Here is a 25,605-nt window from a genome sequence, read left to right as displayed (position 1 = left end):
GTCGCATTCTTGCAAGTTTTTTTTTGTTTCTAATTCCATGTATTTTTGTTTTTTTTGTTTTATTTTATAAGGTAATTGAAAACCGTTATTTAAATACCATATATTTGAAAAAAAACATACGATTTGTAGATATCCATCGATTCAATTCCGCATGCATGTATCCTCAATGGGCATTTCTCATGATTTTTTTTATTCGCCAGCAAATAATTGAAAAAGTCACCGGATTGTCGGCACTATTCCTATTGAAATCAGTAGAGAAACAAGGTTAATTTATCTGTTTTAGCCCATCTTCAGCGGGACAACCAAACTCCGGATATGAATTAAAATTGCATGATTGCATAAATAATGTTAATTTTAAATGAACAATATTAAAAAACGTCACTTGGGTAAAATATTTGGGTTTAAAAATAGATAAGTTCTTGAGATGGAACCTTCAAACTGAAGAAATCTTTATATGTAAAAATAAATCGCCGTGTTGTGTCTTGCAAAAACTCGAAAATGGCTTGACGGATTTACGTGCGGTTTTTTGATTTTATTTTAAATTTACGTACTCAAGTTTTTACAAATAATAACGTCTTCAATATTGGCATTTTCGGCATGAGTTGAGTGTCATAACTTTAGATGGCTCTTTTCTTGATTTTTTCTTCATTAACACGCATTCGCGTATATTCTTTATAGATTTTGGCACTAGAGTAGTAATTTTGGCACGATTTTGATTTAAGCACGATGCGGCCTCTTAGCTAATCACATGTGGAGATAAAACGATAAACAAACCCTCATTACGAATATATAAATAATTTAAAAAAAAAAAAAAAAAAAAACGAATGTAATTTATTACAAAAAAAATGTTTGTTCAACCAGCTAATAGCAGGCAAGCCAACGTTTGAGCAGGACAACGTCTGCCGGGTCCGCTAGTTTCTATTAAAAAAACCTTTGATTATTAACTTTTTCATACCCTTAAGAAATATACTAAGGATAAAAGAACTAAAACAATTGTTTTATATATTGGTAAATTTAATGCTGACGTATGGTCAAATTGGCTGGGGAAGCTACACTAAAACGACTATGGATTCAGCAACTATAGCTTAAAAATCAGTGATAAGAGTTATATAAAAAAAACACACCCATACCCAAGTGATTCGCTCTTCAAAGAATTTGAGAAGAACTGCTGGATATTCGTCAACAGTATATATTAAAGTCAGTAGCGGTCACGCATCTCAATAGGGAAAGTACGCAACGGTTTGATATGCTCATAATTGTAGACACTCCAATGAAGATCTGATCCAACAGGAAGAGTTAATACTTTTTGGCTCAAAGGCAGCAATACTATAAAGGCCCGAGGATATAAATATAACCTTATCCAAGATCCATGGAAATGTGGTGGAATAGCCAGGCTGAGGAAGGCGTTGACTTCATTTTAAATCTGTATTGGTCGGAGGGAGTCAGAGAAATTGTTGTCCGATGTAAAAGAGCGTAAGCTGATTTCTAGTTTTACTGGTTATGACTTAGGATTAAGTGGTTTAGGTATTATTTAGGTTTTCATGATACATTTATTATTTTTCTTTAAATCTGGAAGGAGTACACACATAGGCATATTAGTATGTGTGCTAAGTAATAATAATAAAATTGTAATTATTATGACTTAAGATTAAGTGGTTTAGGTATTATTTAGGTTTTCATGATATATTTATTATTTTTCTTTAAATCTGGAAGGAGTACACACATAGGCATATTATTATGTGTACTAAGTAATAATAATATAATTGTAATTATTTTTTATAGTTTATAAAAAAATACATTATTTACTGCCTAAGAACGGAAAAGCTATCCAGTTTAGATGACTCACCAGCAAAAATAAAAAATATGGAAGTATACTTGTACTACTCAATTAATCTACTGTATAAATAATTCAATTTAAATTTCTCTTTTAAAATTAAATCATTAAATAATATGTTACCATATTTTACCAGAGATGAAGAACATTTAAGAGAAAAATATGTCTCTACCAAAACGCGGAATGTTTGGCCTTGACTAATTAACATTTAAACGGTCACAAAGTTCAAAATTAATCGAATCATGACGTATGAGGGGCGTGGCCAATGCAATGAACAATCAAACCATCATGCCGTTTTCTCGTAATGATAGGCAGATAGAATAGAACGCCATATTACTATGTCTTTGAAGATAGACCTCGCTTCCTCTACATTCATATATCTTCTCATGCACGCACGCCTACTTTTATTATTCCTACTCTTCACATGTTCATCTTCAAGTATTTTATGAACTTGATGGTGCCATGTCTTTCTCGTTCTTCTTCGTTTTCTGTATCTATCAACATTCACATCGTAGATCCTTTTAGCCGTTCTTTCGCTAGCCATTCGCTCTACATGCCCAAACCAACGCAGCACCCTTTTCTTGATTCTGTCGATAATGCATGTCTCAGCCTAACACAGTTCACGGTATTTCACGGTATTACTCGACAGTATTTCATAGACCCCTATTAATTTAAAAATTGTGATATATGCTCATTCTTGTGATCTGAGTTAATACCTAGTAAATGTACAAAAGTATTTATATACGACATTTATAATAGCAAGAGTAATCAGAATGTGTGTAAGATTGTTTTCCACAGGGAATGTTAACATATTTATTTGAATAAATAATGCCTTTGATTATCTGTTAAACATATTTATGTTAGAAGTTTACTAACGGTTAATGAATAGTGTATTATGTCGAGGCCACACTAGCAGACAAGGGGCTTAATGGGCTCCTATGGGGGAATTCCTAGGTATTATTTATTGTGAGCAGGTTATTTATTCAGACATTTGAATTAACTTCTAAATTTATTAGAACTAATAATCATTAAAACATCGTCTATTCATCGGGAGAATTACTGTTCAGCGCGTTATTTATATATGCATGAAAACAAACGTTTCATACATAATGATGTAATAACTTTTATTTACATATAAGTTATCAATTTAAAAATACTTAGTACACTTTCACTTATTTATTTGACCAATTGGGGCTTTCACCTTCTAATGAGCATCTTCAGACTGGTGAATATTAAACAGTGGGGGGATAATTTAGATAAAACTAAATATTATCTTATGTGTAGGTACATTTAAAAATAAGTTGAAAAATAAACAATACGCAATATTGCAATGGAACAGAGTGAGACAAATTATTGAAACGTGTACTTTAAAATAATATTTTTTTATTTAAAAAATGTTTATTGTTTTATAACAATTTACAGGGTCCAACTAAGGAAGCTAATAAGGGTGAGTTTTTGAATTCTATCTGCCGATTTATTAAAACTCAATCGCTATTTTTTTTATCTTATTTATTTCTAAAATTTCTAATCTCTCTTATCTATATATTCTAACCTTTATGTCCTAAATGTATTTTTTTTATATTTTCATACATTATATTGTTTGATCCATTATTGTAAAAATTGTTTACGTATCATTTTATTAAGAGAAACTCGAATCCATATTTTTAATCAAACCGTAAATAAAGAAGTAAAAAAAATACCGATTCAGTTTTGGTAATTTAAATAGGTAAATCAAATAAGTGTCCGCTTCATGGTGTAATGATAAGCGCTTTTGTCGACCATGAAAGAAGTTTCGGTTTTGATTCCTAACATGGTAGACAAATTATTTATTTTTAAATATGTTTTTACGATTGAATATTTTAAAATTTTTTATTATTCATTTATTTTAACAATAAAATAGAAAACATAATTGTATTGCTGTTCCCGCAAAACCAAAGCCTGTCAGCGGGTTACATTACATTTTTATTTTTTATAAAAGGTATTCAAGATTCACACTTAAAATTCACGTGTTCTTTTTTTAAGTTTTTGACAATTTTTTAAAATGCTTTTTAAAATGCGTTTATTAATTTTTTCTCTCGATTTTCACTCGGTATTAGATAAACAGTTTTGGTTCTACACTCCCCATTATTCTATCTCCATGGTAGTTTTTCTGTCAGCTGCTGTGCCGATACTTGTCGGGTCACGATCTGATGGGTTACTTTGAATTTAAAACTGTAGTCGAGTAAATGATCTGTCACTATCTTATACTGACACTGTTTGTTAATAGGCAAAACGTTAACATAGTCAAATAATACTTTATGATAGTTTTTTGTCTCAATCTTTATTTTTACTGCTACGTTTTAAAAATTTGTACTTTCAAGACCCTGTTGGTATAAGACTTGAAACTTAGGCCCCATATTCTTAATACACATTAAATTATTGGCTCAACTAGCCCCAAGTAAAGTAGTCTCAGCACTGAGTATGGTAGGTATGGTTTTAAGTGGTACAGTGGTATACTTCATAATCTTGAACGTAAGACTTATCATCTTACCTTCAAATAAAAAAAAAACAACGATGCCCGCCAGTTGCAAGGGAAAAAACCAAAAAATATTTTTTTTTCAATTAGTCAGGGCGTTTTGGTGTATTTTTCATAATTTCCTTTTTCATTCCTTCTTTCACACCTACTAAAAAGCCACTAAAATAGAGACTTGGCGAGTTATTCCTTTTTTAAAAAGGGTACGAGGTGATTGGTGTACCGTTGCAGTGCTCTATGCACCATTAATGTGTAATGTACTTATTTCGGTCACTTCACTAATTGTCGAATCATTATTTTTTTTTTTTTAAATATGGAATTTAATTTATTGAAAAAAAAAAAACAAGTTTTTGTAGAGTGGGGTGCGAATCTCGGATCTTTAGTCTATGAGTCTACGCCTTTAGCCACGGGACCATAAACCGATTTTTCTTAGTGAAATTTTCATAAAGATATATGAAATCAGTACGACACAAATATGATCATCTATATCAATTAAAAATTAATATACTACCCCCAATCAAAAACTTCATAAAAACTTCGTAAATATAACAATGTCTAAGTTAATAATACAATAAAACATATTATTGTGATTCATCATCTAAGTGATGTTATGAATATTCAATCAATTTCTCATTATAAATATACCATTTATAATATAATACGAATTAATTATTTCAATTATTGAATAGGTTAGAAAATAAATTAAGTTGATAATAAATTAAAATATTTTTTAATTACGCTTATTCAACTTGAACTTTAAGTCTAAGAGGTAATATATTTGAGGGTGAGTAGAAACATTTAAATAAACATTTAAAAAACACCTATTTGAATCAAATTAGCTCTTAAGAATAATTTTGTACTAGTGGCATCATGAGATAACACTTCATTGACACCGAGTACTTTGAGGCATATCAACACAACGTCACATACTACACCCTAATTATATACCGTTTTTTTTATTCAGGCATTTTAAAATCTAAAAAAAAAATATTTTATTATTTGCGAAAATTTATCAAAATACCATTTTTATTTTAAGAAATTGAGTTTTAATAAATACAGTTTGTGGTACGTAATTATTAAAAGTGCTCAATTTCAAAATCAGCATTTTTGAGTTACCCTCTTAAAACATATATTTTTATATTCCTCCATGAATGCAACAAATAGGCAAGCAATGCTTTATAACAACCAAAGTATGATGATTTAAATGGATGACTGGTCTATTTGTAGAATTCATGAAAGAGGGTAAAAAAATGTTTTTTAGAGGGTAGCTCATAAATATTGATTGTAACCTAGTTGTAGTAATTATCCAATGATTTTTTGTTACAAAATTTGAGGTATTATTTACAGCTAAAACTACGCATTTCACTTTGTCACTTGTCATTTGACACGCAAAAGAAATGGACTTATAGCAAATCATAAGATTTTATTGTATCTTTTAAACCACAATCATAAATATGAAAAATAAAACGAACAAATTCCACAAATATAAACATTATTTACTAGACCTATCTACAGATAATTAAAAAAATTCCCAGAATTTCAAGATAACGCTATATTTTAATACAATGAAAAAACCCACCCCTTTTCCAAAACTGTTTATAAAGACTTGTGTCTTTCTTCTGTTTTGCATATTCACTACCAATTTTAAAAAAAAACTAATGAAGCAAAAATGGAATATTTATTTGTAATCAAACCGCGTTAATAACAAAAGATAAAATTTATTGATAAATAAAGCACTTTAATTTAAAATTTAATTGGTAGATATTGAATGAATGGTCATACACGATCAGTATAATCACCTTTTTTTAATTTCCTAGCGTGATAGTAAAGGTATACATACAGTGTTACTTCAAAATTGATAACGCTGCCATATTTTCCAGATCCTGCTTCGAAAAGGAAGAAAAACGTAGAAATTCAAACAAAACAAACAACGATACAAAATACACATAAAAAACATTAAGAAATTCAGCCAATACAACACGCTCTTAAACAATAGAAAAAAGAAAACAGATCGCATTCTAAAGCATATACTCGTAATTACCTCAAATTATCAAGATACTACTGACAAAGTCCTAACACAGATCTTTCCGTAATCCTAACATGATCTCTATGGAACTTAGGCGAAATTTTTTTTAGCCATGACACCGTGTTTTAAACCGTTTTGATGAGGAATATTGATTTTGCCTACACTTGATTTGCCGTTTAAGATTTTTCTCTGAGAGCAGCTATCAAGTTCTAGGATTATGGGTCTATTTCACACTCAAAACTATCTTCTCCATACGTTGAAATACATAAAACCGTATAATCATTATTTGATAAATATTAGCATGCCTATCCAATAATTCACAAGCAGGCATAATTAAGTCATTTTTAATAACGACAACAGAAAAAACTTACTATAGATAAATAAATAAAATACAAAGTATACAATGCAACTGAATTCAACCACACGCCGCGCCGTATTATGAAAGAAATAAGAATGGCTCCATGAGCGGATATAATGGAATTTTACAGACTACCTTTGGACTGCGAATTCCCGTTAATATTTTCAAGAGGAGCGTGGGTGATATGCCCAGAACGTGCCCGCGGGATCTTGCCGTGCCCTGAACGTAGATAGCGGGATTAGGTACTTTCCTTAGAGCTTTATGGCCAATAATGCGTCACACCACCCTCTCCGCATAGCTTGACTAGGACATTGGACAGTTTGTTATCCGCGTATAATTTTTAAATGAGTTTTTCAGAACAAAAAAACACGCTTTTCTGCTTTTGAAAAATGTTTAATCGTATTTTTCGGACAACTATTTTATCTGAACAATGAGACTTTTATACCCAATCTGAATTGTCGGTGGTAAATATAATTATTGTTTATCGATGAAGTATTGTTAATCGATTGCCATAACCAATTATTCACCGCACTATATAATTATTAATGCAAATCCAATTGTGGGGGATTTCAAGCTGTTTGGTTGTTACATCGATTATTGTATAGAGATTTGTGCAATATTAACGCTTTGGACTCCGTTAGTGGAATATAGTCGCCACTTTTTTTATTACGTATCCGTTTTCTTCTTTACAAGTCACCATAAAGAAAACAAGTTTTTTTCTAGAAAATAGTCCTAGTACGAACTCTTAAACATGAAGTTCCTTTTTTGAATACTTATATTTGAAAATGAACATGTTTAGGATATAGATAAGTTTAGTTGGAAAAAAATTGGCGGCTTCCGCGGTGTTGTGGTTAAGATGCTTGAGTCACACACGGAAGGTTCCAGGTTCGATTACCGGTAGGAACTCAAAAATTGAAATGTGATTTTTCTCAAGCCTGGGTGTTTTGTGCCATAATTCACCATTGTAATTGGGCCTCCTGGCCTGTTGTGGAAGAAAAAAAAATAATGAGTCAGGAAAAAGATGTATCATTGCAAAGAAATAAATGTTTGTATGAATTTTTTTTTTTTATGGTAGTGAAGTGTTCAATCATATCTGGTTATTCTTTAAGGTCAGGTGTACCTGTTTCAGAAATAAATTATAAATTCCTAGTGATTAATTTAAATTTACTGTTATTGTCAAGCAGAAGGACAATAAATGACCTCTTGTGTATTTATAAATTATTAAGTAATAAAAAAGATTACCCAAAACTGTTAACTTTAATAAACTTTCGTATTCCACATATACTAAAAAGAATCAATTTTTAGTTTTACAATCATCATCATGGTACTTATTATTTATTGAATTCACCAATTATTCTCATGCAGCGACTTGCACATCAATACGATGATGATTTTAATTTATTTTATACCACGCGGCTGATAATCAAGTCTTGTGTTTTGAAAAAGAATTAACAATTAAACATTCAAATAATGATTAGTTCTTTAATTCTGTATCATCTCTTGACTCTTTTTTTTTTTTTTTTGCAGTTAAGTATTAATATTTATACTGAGTGACTGGAACTGGATCCGCCATAGCACATAGAAAAGGAAGCAAGTGTTGCCAATTCTTGGATCTTACTTTTCCTAGCTAGAGTTGTATAGTTTGGGAGATATGTCAATTTTTATACCTTATTAAGATTTTTCCGAAATTTGACTTTCAAGCATTTAGAACTTTAAGTTTTTTTATTATTTTAGTATTTTTTCATTATTTGTTAGTTGTGATAAATATTTGTGATTAAAATACAACAGCATCAAATGTTCTTACGTTGGTGGTATTTGAATTAAAAAATAGTCTGGTGTGCAAAGAGTTAAAATCATTTCCATTTATGCAGGATTTATTAGATTGGTACATTGTTTTGTTAGACCGTCCATTCTACGTTCTGACCACATGGAATTATTGATGCATAATCGAATCACGTGACGTGCCATATCTTACTGCCCGGTAAATATCCCAAACCGATTCTAACAATGCTCCGGAATACCGTTCTTTATGACCGTTTTCACTAGAAATAATAGTTCTAAATTACACTCCACTGTTTTTGGTGATTCCGAATTCAATCAATCATTCACACAACATTTGAATCGACCGAATGTCTATATTATAACCTTTCTTTAACAATTCAAATGGTTCAGGGTTCTTAAAAAATACTATTTCAACCCCAAGGGTACAATTTCGTACACGCCAGGTCAATAATAATTCATTTTACGTTTAAATTTTCGTCTTTCTCACATTCACTTTTTATTTATGTAGGTGAACGAGTATTTGAATCGCTCATTTAAAAAGTCATGCATTTATTATTTGTGGTCTAATTTATTCATTTTTTTATATTCGAGACGTGTAAGGAAAAAAAATATGAATTACAATCACACGAATAAAATGGGAAATTGAGTATTAAATTAGAAATATTAAGTATATTAATTTCTTGAAAATATGTTTTCTTTGTGTCTGGGAGAAAGACGAATACAACTTTACCAGCCACGTACTACGGTTAATGTCCTGGGTTTAATTTCTGGCAGGGTATATGTGAAATATTGGGTTAAAATATAGTTTTGCATTGCGATATTTAAGCAGGAGTGGTGGCATTGGAATGAAACTCTTGAACTATTAATCAAACAATTTCGACTGTTCAAATTTATTTATTTACCTCTGCTAGCAATCTCAAAAACCCTATCTAACTGTTTTTACGGCGGCATTGCTAATTTTAGAGGCTGAGCATCTCGCTGACTTGGAGTTGAGTCGTGGGGCAGCAAAAAGCATGCTGAAATTGCTGAAATATTTTAGGTAAATAGTTACGCACGCACAGAAGGTTCCGGATTCGATTTCCGGTAATAACACAAACATTTGGGTGATTTTTCGCAAGCTTGGGTGTTCTGTGCTGTAATCTACTGCAATTGAGCCTTTTGGTCTGTTGTTGTACAAATAAAATAAAATAAAACTTTAGAGAGGGAAAATATTTCCATATGGCAAATATTGAACGTATAACTGAGTCAACTATTGACGAATGTCAGAGACATTGGGACTCTTCTCTAAAAGGTAGATGGACTTATTTGTTTTACTCCAACGACAAGAGTCTAAAACAGATATTAGAATGTAGACCAAATGATTTTTAATCGAATGGCGAAAAACTCTGGTCTTTTAGAGTTTAAACCTTTGCCTGCGATTTATTTTTAAAAATAATAACCCGCTAAGTCTCTATGTTGAGGCTTGTTGGCAGGTGGAATAGAGGGGATATGGAAAGAGGTAATGGAAAAATACACCACAACATCCAGATCATTTGGGAAAAAAATCTTTCATGGAGTTTTTTCTTGCTACTGGCGGGAATCGAACCCGCGACGCCAGTTTCACAGTTGGCCTTCTAACCAACTGTGCCACGGCGCCTGTCTAAGCTAATACATAATGTTCCTGCGCCGCAATTATGAATGCTATATTTATCGGTACATATTGAAATGGTGTGAACTGAAATCGATATTTATGTACAAAAATGTGTGCATTTAAAGAAAATTTAATGTTTCTTCACATGTTCAGAAAAGAAAATTGTTTTTTTTATTTTTTTTTACATTTTTTTTTGCACAACAACAGGCCAGGAGGCCTAATTACAGTGGTGAATTACATCACAGAGCACCCAGGCTTGAGAAAAATCACATTTTTAATTTTTGGTTTTCACCGGGAATCGAACCCGGAACCTTCCGTGCGTGAGTCGAGCGTCTTGACCACTACACCACGGAGGCCGCCGATTTTTATTTTTCATACAGAACTTTGTAGATAAAATTTAAGACAGCTTTTAACTCTCCATTTGAATAAGGACCATGGTTTGGTTATAGATTTTACTTATATATTTTTTATATGAATATTTATCACCATTATTACCTAAAAATACACCTCAAATAGTGCATTGAGCAATGCATTTGTGCATCAATCGTAAAATCAAGGAATATTTAAGTATTACAGTTAAGGTGCTAGTCGGGTTATGGTGTTTTAATCACAATATAATTACGGTACTTTCGAATGTTTAAAAAGCTCATGTCAATATATGGGATCCTGTCAGTGAACCAAGTAAACATACTGTTTTTGCTTGTGTAAGCATGCATATGTAAATGATTTATTTGAAAGCTTGTTTTTACTTACACATAAAACGAAGGTTGCTAAATAATCTAGTGAATTGCACAATACTGTACATATCAACTTTGCTAGCACTACGAATGTGCATATTAAAACATTATGAAGCTGACTAATCCCCAATAAATTTTCTCTTTCAAGATTTAAACCTGAAAGTAGCAATAGGGAAATATCAAGTACTACGGATACCAAAATAAAAAAATATATAAAATGGATTAAGAATAAGAAACTGTATTTTAAAAATGAATATGGATATTGTGGAATGTCTTTATAAATTACTCTAAAAATTGAAAATATTTTTATATATGTCACTAATAAAACGCGACATGTTTGGCATTGATATTTGTGACGTCAAGATTCGTGACGATGTTCTTTAAAATTTTGAATGAAATTTGAAAATGAACATGAATCGTTACGTATTAAGGGCGTGGCCAATGCAATAACCGTTTTTGCGAGAATTAAAAATTACAATTTTAAAAACATTAATCTACTAATAAGTATCTACTAATAAGTAACAATTTTTTTTACTGGTCAGTATTTTGTAGACCCCTATTACTTTAAGCATGTGAAATTTTTAATTGATATTTTCTTATTGAATCGGAAGCACTTTTCTAGTGTTCAGGGTTGATTTCACAAATATAAATGTATATTCTATGCGCCCGGATATATAATAAATATTTACAGGCAAAATTATTTGCCTTATTTCTGTTCAATGGAAAAATAAATGAAAATGACTGTGCAGATTTTTACGTTACAATTATCAAGTTCCAGCACAGCTTGCAAAATACGCTATAAGTTTGTAATTGGTAGATGAGTCAGCACTTTTGTTCCTGAGATAGGTGACGAAATATTTTTCGATCAAAAAGCAACTGAGGAAAGGTTATTATTCAGTAATTACTTATCTTAAAAAATTTAAAGTGCTTTACAAATCAACTGTAATAATAGTCATCACAATTTTATCAGCACCTGATGGAACATGCCCAGCATAAATACACCAAATACAGCCTATTAAGATCATCTGTTACGTAAAGGCAAAATATTCAGTAGGTATAACGTCAGCTCAGGAACTATCAAATATTGCAGTGCAAAACCACCTTATCACATTTTCATCGATAAACAATAAAAAAATTACTCATGATCCGAAAGGGGGGACCAGACGAACGCAACGCCTGATTGTCGTCATGAGGGTAAAAAGTTGAAAGTATTTATGAATGTGCAATAATTTATTAATGTTATTTCGTAAATATGTTTTACTTATTCCTGCGTTTTATCATTTTATTTTATAGAAAAAAAAAAGATATATTAGCGTTCTTATGATTTACCCAAATATTTCAATTTTTGAGGCCATTTTCAAAAACGAGTCGGGGTAGAGAGGGATTTGAACCTCAGATCTCAATTTGATGTTCATCATTATTTTTATTATATTGAACGATTTGAAAATTTAAAAAACAAAATGAGGATAAACAGAATATGTGGTGAATAGCTCTAATAATACTCTAATTATCAAATTAAAATAGACCTTGGTAAAATTGGACTCCCTCTTTTCGATTCAGCTAGATTTGATTAGTCAATTTAGTCAGAAATCGATGTCGGTTGAAATATAATATTATATATCATCACTTCCTATCCCCACATGAGTAGATCACCGCATTGGTACACTAACCGTAAAGTATTTTGATCATTTTTGTAACATAAGGGTATGATGATCAGTCTTACGCTTCAGGCGCCAGTCCAGGAACTATGAAATATTAAAGTACAAAACCCTATTAAAATCAATATTTCTTGTCAACCATGTCAGGAATCAGTGTTTTTAAAGAGCCGGGTACAATACAATTATTGATACTCTTGATAATAATAGGCGTTTTTTTTATTTTATTTTTAATATTTTTTATAATATAACAAATATTTTTTTTCAAATTCATTAAGATTTTCACAGTTGGCATTCTGCGTAGTTACAAAGGAAAACTGAAATAGTAATGTTTTATTTTGTATAAGTATTTATGAGTGTTGTGATTATGCACCCACAGAAGTACACTGTGGTATGTTTAAATTGGCCATTTTGCAAGAGAGAAAAAAACAAACTTTTTAAAATTTGTTGATCCTCGTCAATAAATTTATATTGGCATTATAACGCACTATTTATTTTACATTATTTACACATCTGACTAAAAATATAAGAAAAGTACATCATAGCAGTGCTCTTTTCGATATTATCTAAATGGATTAAAATAATATCGAGGTTTCTGGTATTTTAAGATTATTTAAGCTTTCACATTAATCCAGCAAAAGTATTATTTTTATAATTTTATTGTAGCGTTATTTTTATATTTCATTTATAACCTAGCTAAATACTAGTCACTTTATGTTAATGTAAAATTATTCTCAATTTTGATTTGCTATATTTATATTTAGAACATAAGGTTTTTTCACTTCAATTTTTTATCTTATATTTGTGTTTTTTTTAACTTTATTGCAGTTTTGAAAAAAAAAAAATTTAATTTACCAATTGTTTAGTTTTAATTATTTAGTTTCATTATACAGTTATATTTTATATTATATATGACATAATGAATTGTTCACTGCTGTGATTATTTATATAAAACTTTTTATTGTAAAAGGTTCCTTGAACCGTTGATATATAAATAAATAAATATTTCGCTAAAAAAATCGTAAAGATGGATCAGTGGTCGACAAAAATAAAAACGGACCAATCTCACGGCAGTGTACTTCTGGGGGTGCGGTTTGTTATTGTTCAAAAAATAAATAAATAAAATGTTTTTTACTCACATTTTCTATGATACACACAAGATTGATGACGCTGCCTGTATCCACGTGATGTTCCCCCGATCCGAGGATAAAGGCTTCCGGTATGACGATGTTAAGGTTTACGTTATGTGATATTATACCGGCGCCCGTTGATATCTGCAAAAAATATACAAATAACTTATCTAAACTACTATATTTTTTGACTTAAAAGCACTTTGAAGAGGTAATAAAATTTTATTTTTAATTTTATTTATTTATTTATTTACACTCTTTATCAAAATACAATTCCATGTTTACTTTGCCCAGCTAACAAAGGTACATACCCCGTTCCAAGCTAGGCAATTAAATTTCAATATATTATAATAGTTAACAAATTAATATAGAGCACAGACAAACAAAATATAAACTTATTCGTATACACATTTTGATACATATACATACAGACATAGACATATATACACACATATATATATATATATACACATATATACATTATATACACATGTACATACACACACACGTACACACATCCATGTGCATACACATACACACATTCATAAAAACATAGACATTTTACAATATTTGAGTTTGTCCAAATGTTCGTAGACAAAAGACTGGATTTCATCCCCTCGGGAGTCATTAAGATTACCAAATAACAATTTGGATGCTCAAACATAGGCAAAATGGTGAATGTTACACAGTGTGTAAAGTGGCCACTTAAACCAGCCAATGACAGGTCATAAGCCCTGTAAATGCCTAAACTTCCATATTCAATTGTTTAAGGTATTCTCCATCCCTGTTGTAATTTGTTAATATTTATAAAAAAATATTCGTTATTTTATTTTTTTATTTTCGACATCCATTAAGAATCTCCTATCCGTGGCATGCATCAACTTTTCTGACTCCCTACGACCAATGTCATGAAAGAGCGAGGTCAACACCTTCCGTAACTTGACAACACTCCCAGCTTTCCACGATTCTGGCAAAAGGTTATGGACCTTTTTGCCTACGTAATAGTGTTGTCTCGATGCCAGAACAGTGTTGACCCCTTAACTTAGTATCAGATCCCTATTAGAGTATCTTGTATTATAGTTGTGGTTGACGCTTGGGTAAATGTCTCTATTTATGTGTGTAACCACTACCGTTCTCAATATATACTGTTGGATAATATTTAGTACTCTGAATTATTTGAAGAACAAGTCATTTGGATAACGAAATGTTTTTTTTTTAAATTACTCAAGGAAAATATTGGAAAATATCAACTCATTTTTCATATATTTTTTTGGTTAAATTGATTTGTAATTTTTAAAAACTCGCCAGAGTCATACAAGACATTTCGTAAGGTATAGTAATGTTATGTTCTCGTCTGGTTAGTGTAGTCATGATGTGCTTTTTTTTATATTTTTATGCGTTCTGTAGCTGCAAGACGTTGTGTAATCTAGCCCCCTTCTGTCATAAATTGTTATCATAATTGGAAACGAGGAACTAGAATCCAGATGGCCTAGGCGCTATAAAGCTTCAAGGCGAGTTAGGATATTTATTGTACAGCGTCCTTGAGGTATTTTTTACTAAAATGGTACAGTGTGCACATAGTGAAATATCCATAATTATAATAATAAAGATCCATTTATTTTAATTTTCCAATACAAAAAAAAAAAGCACTCAGAAGTTTAACTATGCGTAAGGTGAAGTATTTTTCAGGTTTTTTTATAAATACGTATTGGTTTTTTTTTATTTATTTTTTTATTATTGATTTATTTCACAGTTTTATAATGCACATATGTTAATTGTTTCATATCCCCACTAGCTGGGATATTTCTGTGTCTAGACAGGACCTTCTATGTTACATGTGATTTTGTAATTTAATTATGCTTTACCCTTAAAAGACTGCTAAAAACTACCTTTACAACCGATGATGTAACGCAGTGTTACCGCATGTGTAAGTCGAGATATTTTAAAATATAATCTAAAATACTAAATTATTTATAATGATATGTGCTAAAAATGACAATAATATATCTGTACCTCAAAGTAAAAAGGCTAAAAGTTACATTTTTAAAAAAATTGAGTAATAAATGTCATTTTGTACATATATTTAGATTCTATTTATGCTAAAAACATTGGAGTCCTCCGGTATACCACTATTAAAATAGCTTGTCCTAAAACACCAGTAGTGCAGTAATAATACTAACGCTTTTAACAAATAAAACAGTTTGCTGTAATTAAAGCAGTGGATACTGAATAAATTCCACAATTTTTATAACAAACTACCTCTGACGCAGCGAGGGATTTTGTACAAGATTCAGTGTTGTTGTACTAATTTACCATATTTAACCATTATGTATTTTTTTTTTCAGTTAACTTCATTATTTTACTTTGCATTTTTTTGCACACTGTTAACTTTCAATTACTGTTTCATTGCTATTAATATCATGTCATTAAATTTTTATTTACCAGTTATTTTTGTAAATAATAAATGGCACGTAATTAAATGTTTTTACTTAAAGAAAGTTTTATAGATACATTATTTTTTATTCAATATTCTACATTACTTTTTGAAAGTCCGATGAGGAATTAGGGCGCGGGCCGTGCGGTTAGAACAAAAACATAGAAGTTCTATAGTTGTTTGATAGTCCATAATTTAATTTTTTTTTTCTTAAATAAAAAAAAAAAGATAAGAAAATCAATGAGGAGAAAAACAAAATCTCAAAACTCATTGTGCAAGGGATTGAAACTGAACAATGAGTGACCTGAAGAAATAAAGGAGGTAAAAATGATCGAAATATTTCAAATAAATTTGAAAAAATATGTTATTGAGAAATTTTGATAAAAAAATTGTAAAGTTATTAAAATTTTATATTAGTTCTTAAGATGTTATGAACTGACTTAATAAAGCATAATTATTAATAATAATAATATTTATAAATATTCTCATTAAAAGCCCATTAATCTAAAAAATAGCAATAAATTGTGTTTTTACTTGAAAAGATACATTTAAAATAGGTATTTAACTTCAAACCGCTCTCTTGAACAATAAACCAAATGTGACTTCCAGCATTTCAGCTTTAAGGTACAGATATATTTGCATATTGCAGTGACCTCAAAAGCTTATATTGCACTGATACCTACTTCAAAGAATAGAATACAATAATGCTTTATGGTTTCATTTTTACCATAGCATATCTTAAACAATAAAACGCTGAAAAATCCGGTGATACAAATACAAAACTCAATATGCCTAAAGATGGATATACTTTATACAGCCATTTTCAAAAGATTTATCCCCAATAGTGTACAATTTCATAAAATATGACAAAATCACCATAGTATTGAAGATAGGTCCAATCTTGCGCTCAAATATTTTATCTTAATTACTTTCTTCTAGCACACAACACTAAACGTAATGATTGTAATTCATTTATTTGATACAAATCACACTTTTTGTTAAACATGGTACAGAAATGAAAATGAGAACTTCTAAAAAAATATATCATTATTGTAATATTTCATCAAAAATATTTTGTAAGAAGTTTAATCGACATCGATATCCTAAAAAAAAAACATTAATTCATTTCAGTCTACAAATAATTTCAGAACGCAGACTTTTGTAGGATATTAACTCAAAATTGAATTGAAGAGAAAAATAAATTGTCAGGAAACAAAATGAATTTATCATTGTTCGGTATGATTAATATTTCCGTGTATTAAAACAATAACAGTACAAACGAAGGTCTTCTCAAGAGTAAAGAATATTGTGAAAAGGGAAAATGGAGATTCTTCTTAGGATAAAACAATTTATCACTGACATAATGTTGTCTCCCGTCTGTTGTCAAGACGATGATTTCACTAGGTTAAATTCGAAATATAAAAAAGGACAAAATGATTTCACAACACTTGAAAGAATACAAAAAAATAAAAATGATACATCACTTTGAATACTAAGCAAACGTATGTGAACAAATATAAAAAAAGTAACAGAAAATAAAATTATAACGAAATAACGAAAACAAAACAAGGAAAGCAGATTTTGGCACACAAACAGTACGTATTATTACTATCACAGCGATAGTCAACCAAAGAATGGAAACGCAGACTGACAATGACAGCGAGATTTGGCATCTCGAGGTATTATTAAAACGTTTTACTACTAGTTTTATATGTAATAACTAGTACAGCGATGGTCAACCAAAGAATGGAATCGCAGATTGACAATGACAGCGCGATGGCGTCTGGCGCCCGGAGAGGCGGCACGCGGCGGTGATTCAATGCACCGACTCAAGTAGTTCCGAACACAGCACAAGGACATGTTTGAGGTTGTTTTTCTAAGAATTTATGAAAGATTGATAAAAAAATGATATTGTGAGCGGTTTAAGTAGAAATATTATCAATAATATGCACTTAAAGGGACGTTTTTACAGTTAAATCGGAATTTACCATGTTGCTTTGCTGTTTATGATGATGATGCAATGGTGAAAATGATCCAATAACAGTTAAGGCAGATTTTTTTAAGCATCACGATTTTAATAAAATGCAATGATTTCTTTATAAGTATAAGAGATAAAACTCTCACTAAAATAAAATGCTTTTTTAAAAACAATAACTTTTCATATACAAGAGAAAGACACCCCCTATTGAAGATTTTCGTCGATAAGTTTTAATGCACAATATTTTCATATGCCAACGGCTGGTCACATTATATATTATACAGACATATTTTTTTTACACAACTTCTTTAAGACTCACGTTAATTATTCTCACTATTGATTTTTTGACAATGGATAAAGTGATGCCATGGCCTTCTCAAATGCTTTTTGCTTTTTAGATCCATTAGCATTCAAATCATAAAAGTTTTCAGTCTACCTCTTGCTGTCCATTCGCTCTAGATGTCTAAACCAACGCATTATTCGTTTTTTAACTCTTTCAAACCTGAATTAATTTCTGTTAAAACATTAAAAAAAATATGTTCTCAAAATGAATAACAGCAAAAATTGTGGTATTTTTTTAAGTTTTTTTTATTTGAAATAATATTTAAAATTTATTTGAAAGAAATATGGGTTTCAAATGATAATCAACTGACGAAACTCGTAAAACTTGTTTTTATCTTAAAATGTTATTTGTTTATTCAATTAAATTAGTTTAATTTAATATTTCAAACATGAATGAATTTCAATTTTAAAAGGCGGTCGGAATCCGCTTCAAAATAAACAAATTTGCCAGAAGTCATTGTGAAACTTAAAAAGCGAACTTTTCTGGGTAATGCCGAACACTAACATAAGCTGAAAAAAGACAAACTTAGAAATACCAGTAATTAAAATATAAACTTGGCCGTTTTTAATTTCGGTAAGTAGGAACTCGAGTAAATGGATCTTACGTTTTGTGTATATTTGAATAAAGGGAAAATTCCGTAATAAATGCTTATCTTAGCTTTGCATTATGTACCTATTGCATATAATAATATTTTGAGATAGACAAAGACTACAAAAATTTGGAAAAACTCAAAATATTATTGATAAATCCACCTGGTCCATAAAGAAGTATAGAAATTGAAAAAATATAAATTTCAGGCGTTGCCTAGTATGTAGGTGAAATAATTCAATTCGGTGAATCTCACTCACATAAATAAAAGTTTCAGCTCTTTCACCTTACAAACATGAACAGATGATAGAATCCAAGTAATAAAGATGTTCAAATATGAGCAGAATGGTGAATGTTACCTAGTAAGATACCAAGACTTCAATATTGCCTTCTTTAAAATGTTCTTCATCTCTGTTGTAATATGTTGATGTTGCATATAATTTTACAGTTGCCAAGTGTTTTACACCTTTTAGCACACTTACGTTACAGTATTTTCAATTCCATACATTAGAGTCTGTCGGTTTACTGCGACATAGTAAACTGCCAATTTCGTGCAATAATATGATGTATTAACATACACATTTTAAAAATTAAAACTTTTATACGGTGACAATATAATATCAAACAAAAAGTGGAATGCGTTTGTCTTTTCAAGTCTGTTATCTTAAAACCAGTTATTCGCTAGAATAATGATCAGTTATAATTTAATCGAAACGTAGACTGATTTCAATGAAATACACAAACATACCCTTTTCTGCGCCAGGAGGAACAAACTCACAAAGGAATATACTAACGATTTATCTACTCGGTCAAAACCTTCATATCTCGTATATTCAAAGGGAGAGACGCTCGAGTATTTTGAATATTTGATTCAAGCGAAAGATATTTGAAACGAATGCTTCTAACGAAGTCTTAAAGATTCTCTCAAAGACATACGAAATTAATATATATTCATGATCTCGTGAATACTGTCTAACATTTCTGTAAGATTTATAACTTTTAAAGCACTAAGCAATGTTATTGTTTTAAATAATTTCAGTTATCATCATTAGAAATCCGATACGTTTGCCTAGCTGTGAAATACACCTATATAGAATTAGCAAATTGTTGTCTTGATGGTCAAAAGAAAAGAGCCCAAATTATCATTATTACAGATAATTTATGAAACTTATTTTTTAGTGGAAATCACCTCAAGGGTTATGTAAAATAAGTATCCCAATACGTCTTGCTGCTACAGAGCGAATGGACGGTTGGATTTCTAGACTGAAAAAATAAATCGTCCTCGTAGTGTAGTTGTTGGCGCATCTGCCTACCGCGCTAAATGTCTCGGGTTTGATTTCTGGCAGGCTCAACGAGAAATATTGATTTTCAAAATTGTTTAACACTGCAATATTTCATGGTCACAAGAATTGACATTCCTGAAGCGTGGGACAGATCACATTTCCTTCATGTAACCGATGATCAAAATACGCCGCATTTGGTTTACAAATGCAGTGCCCTATGCACAACTGGGTGCAAAAAGTTTAGTTTAAATTAGTTTGAGACCCCTGAAACATTATATACACAAGCAGTCATACTTGCTACCTAGATGGGTTCATGCTCATTCGGTTGTACATAGGAAGTAAGTACTACTGACTTCGCAACAATAACCGATGAACCAGAGGTTCAGTCTGTTTGTATAATATACTCATAATAAAGGTGTATTTATTTTTATTTTTGCTGGATTTCAGTGCCTCATAATGTGTGCCTATGTAAAATTTACAAACCTAAAATGCATATCTTTTTTACTACTTTCCTTGTATACTTCACTGTTTTACTATAAATCTTTTATTCTTTTTTTACTTCACATTACTTTAAAACATTTAAGTTTGTAAGTGAAAATTCTTGATGGAAGTTCATTGTAATTTATTATATAAATAAAACACGAGTGATACTTTAATCCACAAATTTGGAATATCCAGTGACCGGTTTCATCGCTTTCGCGACATCTTCGGTAATATAATTGTAATATAATTTTATTATAACGTTTATCTACCCATTGTAATATAATTTTACTAATGACTTTTTACCCTTTGTTTTTCAGAAATCATTATTTACAAAACAACACTCACGAAGGATGGGACACCAACAATAAAATAAAATACTTACACTCATTAAAATAACATTATATCCATTCATTAGTTAACCCATAGAAAATTTGTCGATAATGATCCTTAAGATAAAAATAACTTTATTTAATTTACTTACATATACCTTTGAATTATGTATCCTCACCTCTGTTCTGTATAAATACATTTAACTTTTTAATAAAGATACCAGTCTCGAAGATGTCGCGAAAGCGATGAAACCGGTCACTGGATATTCCGAATTTGTGGATTAAAGTATCACTCGTGTTTTATTTATATAATAAATCACATTACTTTTACTGAATTTGACCATTACAATTAAATATGTTTTCTTTATAAAATTAAACTTTATATTTAACTTTAATTTTGTTCAAATTGGCTACGGCCGTTAGTTATAATAATAAAAAAATAAATAAACTGTGTCAAAAATAGAAACTGGGTCAAAAAGGGGATGGATGATGATGAATAATGTCCTCTGCGATTAACTCTGGGGAAGTTCAGCTCTACGAGGAATTGTGTTGGACCGATCATCTTACTATCATGTAATAAAAAAATCTAGCTACGCCGCGGTTAGTGTACCAACACAGTTCCCTATGCACCACTACGCGCGGGTGAGAAAACGATAAATGATGATGATTTCTGAGTCTTTTTTACTGAATTTATTTTCGCACATGTGTTGAAACTAAAATTATATAAATAACATATTTAATTTTATTGGTTGGTTGGAAACAATATTATTTAAATTTGTTGCAACAGAGAGGGAAAACATTTTTGATAAGGGAATATGGGAGTCTATGCATTTACAGGGCTTATGACCTGTCATTGACTGGTTTAAGTGGGTTAAGTGACATTCACCATTCTGCCTATGTTTGAACATCCACATAAGCCCTGTAAATGCCTAAGCTTCCATATTCCCTTTACAAAAATGTTTTCCCTCTCTGTTGCAACAAATTTACTTATGAATAATTTCCTAGGGAGAAAATCCAGCCAGTCTGCAAGCGTTTGGACATACTCAAAACATTGTTTAAATATTATTCGGGTATAAGCCTGCCAATGTACAAATATGTATGCACAAAAGTTAAATAAATAAAAAAAAGTCAATTATTGCAACAGAGATGATACATATTTTCGAGAACAAAATAAGAAAAAAAATGGAAGTTTAGGAATATTCAGGGTTTATGACCTGTCACTGGCTTGTTTAAATGGCCTATTAACACACTGTAAAATTAACTGTTTTGCCTACTTTAAGATAAATTCCGGTTCGTATAAATAGTATATTTAATCTTATTTTACTTTTTATTTTAAACGATGCGTTCATATTTAATAAAAAAATGACATGTAATAATTATTGCCAGCAGTTCAACATGACAAATTATTCTGTGATTCCAAAAAAAATAAAGAAAAAGTGACCCTAAAATATTCTATGGCGTCAACTACGATCCGTATTTTGTTGATCACTTCAATGCGTTGATTTCTGTGGTTTTGTGAGGCGCAATGCCGCGATGATAAATCATCAAAAATGCAGCCTTGAAGCACAAGTCTGAGAACACCAAAAACTGTCTAATTCCGTTTCCGTTTACTTTTAAAACGACCCCGCCATTTATCGGCGAGACATTCAAATCAATTAAAAAATGCAATTATTGTGTATGAGTTGAATAAATTTATCTTTTCTTGACAGGGACAATATTTTCGTCAATTTAACAGCTAGCCATAACACCTACGTTTATATATAAAATAAATATTTCGGCGAAAAAACACATTTTACTCGATTTCATGTCAACCTTGCGAGGAATGGAACCCGAGACCTCATTCTACGTAGGCAAAAACGCTATCTACTTGCGGTATTTATTCTTGTGAGATAGTATTCTTATTTTTTTGGTACTTTTAGGGTTGAAAACTGCGTTTTCTCATAAATTTTCAAACAAAATTTCAGATGTTTTCTTTACGTTAAGATGCAAACAAGATTGCTTAAAGGGTAAAAAATACAAAACGTAATTTTGTATACATTTTATTAAAATGACACAAGACGATAGTAAAATCAACTTACGAAACAAGGAAATACTTTTTGAAGAACGTGACAACCAATGACACAAGCATTATTGTATTCACAGAGCATCCGTTGTATTCAAAGTTTGTAATCCTTAGCCTAGTTCTTGTAGTTCGATTACTGCTTGAATCATATTTCAGAGACTTAAGGAAGTTCTCTTCTGAATATAAAATACCCCCACTACGAATTTCATTAGTTGGGTGAGACGGGACTAGTCGAATAAAGAGGCAAGTTTGGCAATTGAAATATCTCAAAAACCCCGAATCGCACAACAACACTTCGAGGGAATGAGCGTCACGAGGAAGAGAAATACATTGCCTGACTGCTAACTAGCGCCATACGCGGTGGAACGCCAATACATTTGAATGCATTGATTTACTATTATCGGGCACACGCGAAAGATCGGGTGTTCGGTCGGCGGACCTGTGCCTCGATTATGAACGCTATCCTTCATCGGCATATATCAAGACGTTGTACTTTACTTCTGAAACATCTGTATCTTACCTCGGTATGTTCTACCTACTTGTCAAATCGACATCATAATATGATTGAAACAAGCCAATGAATGACCGCAAACAATTAGTTCGCGTTCTTTAAGTCATCAACATATAAAATAGTTCTTATTTATATATTAAATAGGCTTCTGTGATAAAAAGTGCCCCTTTTAAACGATTATAAACTCTAATAAATCCCAATTGAAGCAAAATAAGCTTGATTATATATGATTTTTAAAAATGACTTTTAACCATTGCCAAAACAATATGCTTAACAATCGTCTGCATTTGTCTAATGAGGCAGTACTGAGGTAGTACAAGGTCGATTCTTGATACGAAAGATTGTAAAACAGATATAAAAAATATAAAAACTATTTTTTTTTTACAGTGGTAACTTTCTAACGCCTAGATACTCTTATATGTCAATAGGACAGAACCTTACGACATTATTTTTGCATCGAGGCGTTCGTTTTATTAAACTTGCAGTTATGTCGGAATTTAATCCGACTTCAAAATTTACTTATTTCTTTCTCATATTTCTAAAACGCTTTTTAAAAAAAAGTGACAACCTCAAAACGATTGAAAATTTTAATAAATCATAATAAAAGGAAAAATTGCTAGGTGGAACAAAATTTTGGTCACTTTTAATGACAATCATCGTTCGCCATAAGGGTCATATTATATTAGAAACATCACCTTGCATCATTCCAACAGAAGCAACATTACTGATAATTGAACTAGTTATTTGATACATGCAGACAGTTAGATAAATATCAGCTACTGAAATTTTAAATTTTAAAAACTCCCATATGAGATAAATTCAGGAACGACCTAAAAACTAGCAAAAATGTATTTTCTGTCATGTTTCGTGCGCCTGTTATACACATTTTATTAAAAAACTGTTTCATCATCCCAAATAAAATAAATTAAGTAACACTCTTAATGCATTTAAAAAAAAAAGAACATTGTTATTCCATATAAATTTATATTTGAGTTTTGACACACGGCCAGCGGCAGCGCGCCGGGATAATTCTAACGAAATTTTAATTTAATGTCACATGAACACACGTTGGTTTAAATAGTATTTTTTTTAAATAGGTTGCGGGATGTGGTACTGCGTAAATACGTAAATTACCTTGCATTGGTGGAGTCGCGGCGCGGCGGTCCGCTTGTTTATCTTACTTGTCTTAAGAAAGCAGGTTTTGGATTAAATTGTGTTATTTTAAAAGTTTATTTTATCAAAAGTGGTATACGTTTGTATTTGTTGTATAAAATATTATTATTTAATTAAAGAGTTAAAATATTGAAAATAATGCTATCTCCCGTGGTTCGAACTACGCTATACCATTACTTGATTTGATTTTCTAGGGTTGTTTTTCAACTTTTTAAAAAATACACCTTAATTTAAAATGATATTTATTCATGTGAAATTTTTTTTCTATATAAGTTATTGTTTAAATGATAATTGTTTAAGCTGTTATTTAAAAATATATAATATACGATATTGTGTAAAAATATTGTGTATATTCACTCGTTTAAAAACATTTTGAGTCGGTAATACTCGAAACCCGTATATTTTATTTCAGTGAAGAAAAAATGCTTATATTATAAATAAATTCTTACAGTGAAGCAACAAATTGAATAACGCAATTTAATTTTCAACCATAAAATAATTACATTTAAAAAAAAATACAAATATGTTAAATTTGACCAACAATGTCATACATACTTTATCAACAAGATTACTAATGAGGAAAAAAATAAATAAAACTATACAACTACCTGAAGAAATGAGTCAAATAAATACATTCTTGTTTTTATTTATTTAGAATATAATGTTACTGAAAGTTTATTTTCGTATAAACGATGTTATGTATTAATAGTAATATTAAAATTATTTGACTATTTATATCGTTAGGTTTCTGGCACAA

The 25,605-nt window shown here is 30.5% G+C and overlaps 1 protein-coding gene across 1 annotated transcript in view; it reads right to left on the bottom strand.

The window, feature by feature from the left end:
* The window catches only part of LOC148279007 (limbic system-associated membrane protein-like), an 82,372-nt gene that overhangs the window by 32,124 nt on the left and 24,643 nt on the right, over window positions 1–25,605 (bottom strand). The window contains exon 5 of the mRNA XM_088230577.1: window positions 13,674–13,808. Within this exon, the coding sequence (XP_088086703.1) occupies window positions 13,674–13,808 (135 nt within the window). The remainder of the gene's footprint in view (window positions 1–13,673; window positions 13,809–25,605) is intronic.

The sequence above is a fragment of the Micrasema longulum genome, unplaced genomic scaffold (assembly GCF_059751315.1).
Source record: "Micrasema longulum isolate JH-2025_06_02 unplaced genomic scaffold, ASM5975131v1 h1tg000786l, whole genome shotgun sequence".
NCBI lineage: Eukaryota > Metazoa > Arthropoda > Insecta > Trichoptera > Brachycentridae > Micrasema > Micrasema longulum.
The sequence above is the reverse complement of the archived record's forward strand: the minus strand, read 5'-3'. Positions and strand labels throughout refer to the sequence as shown.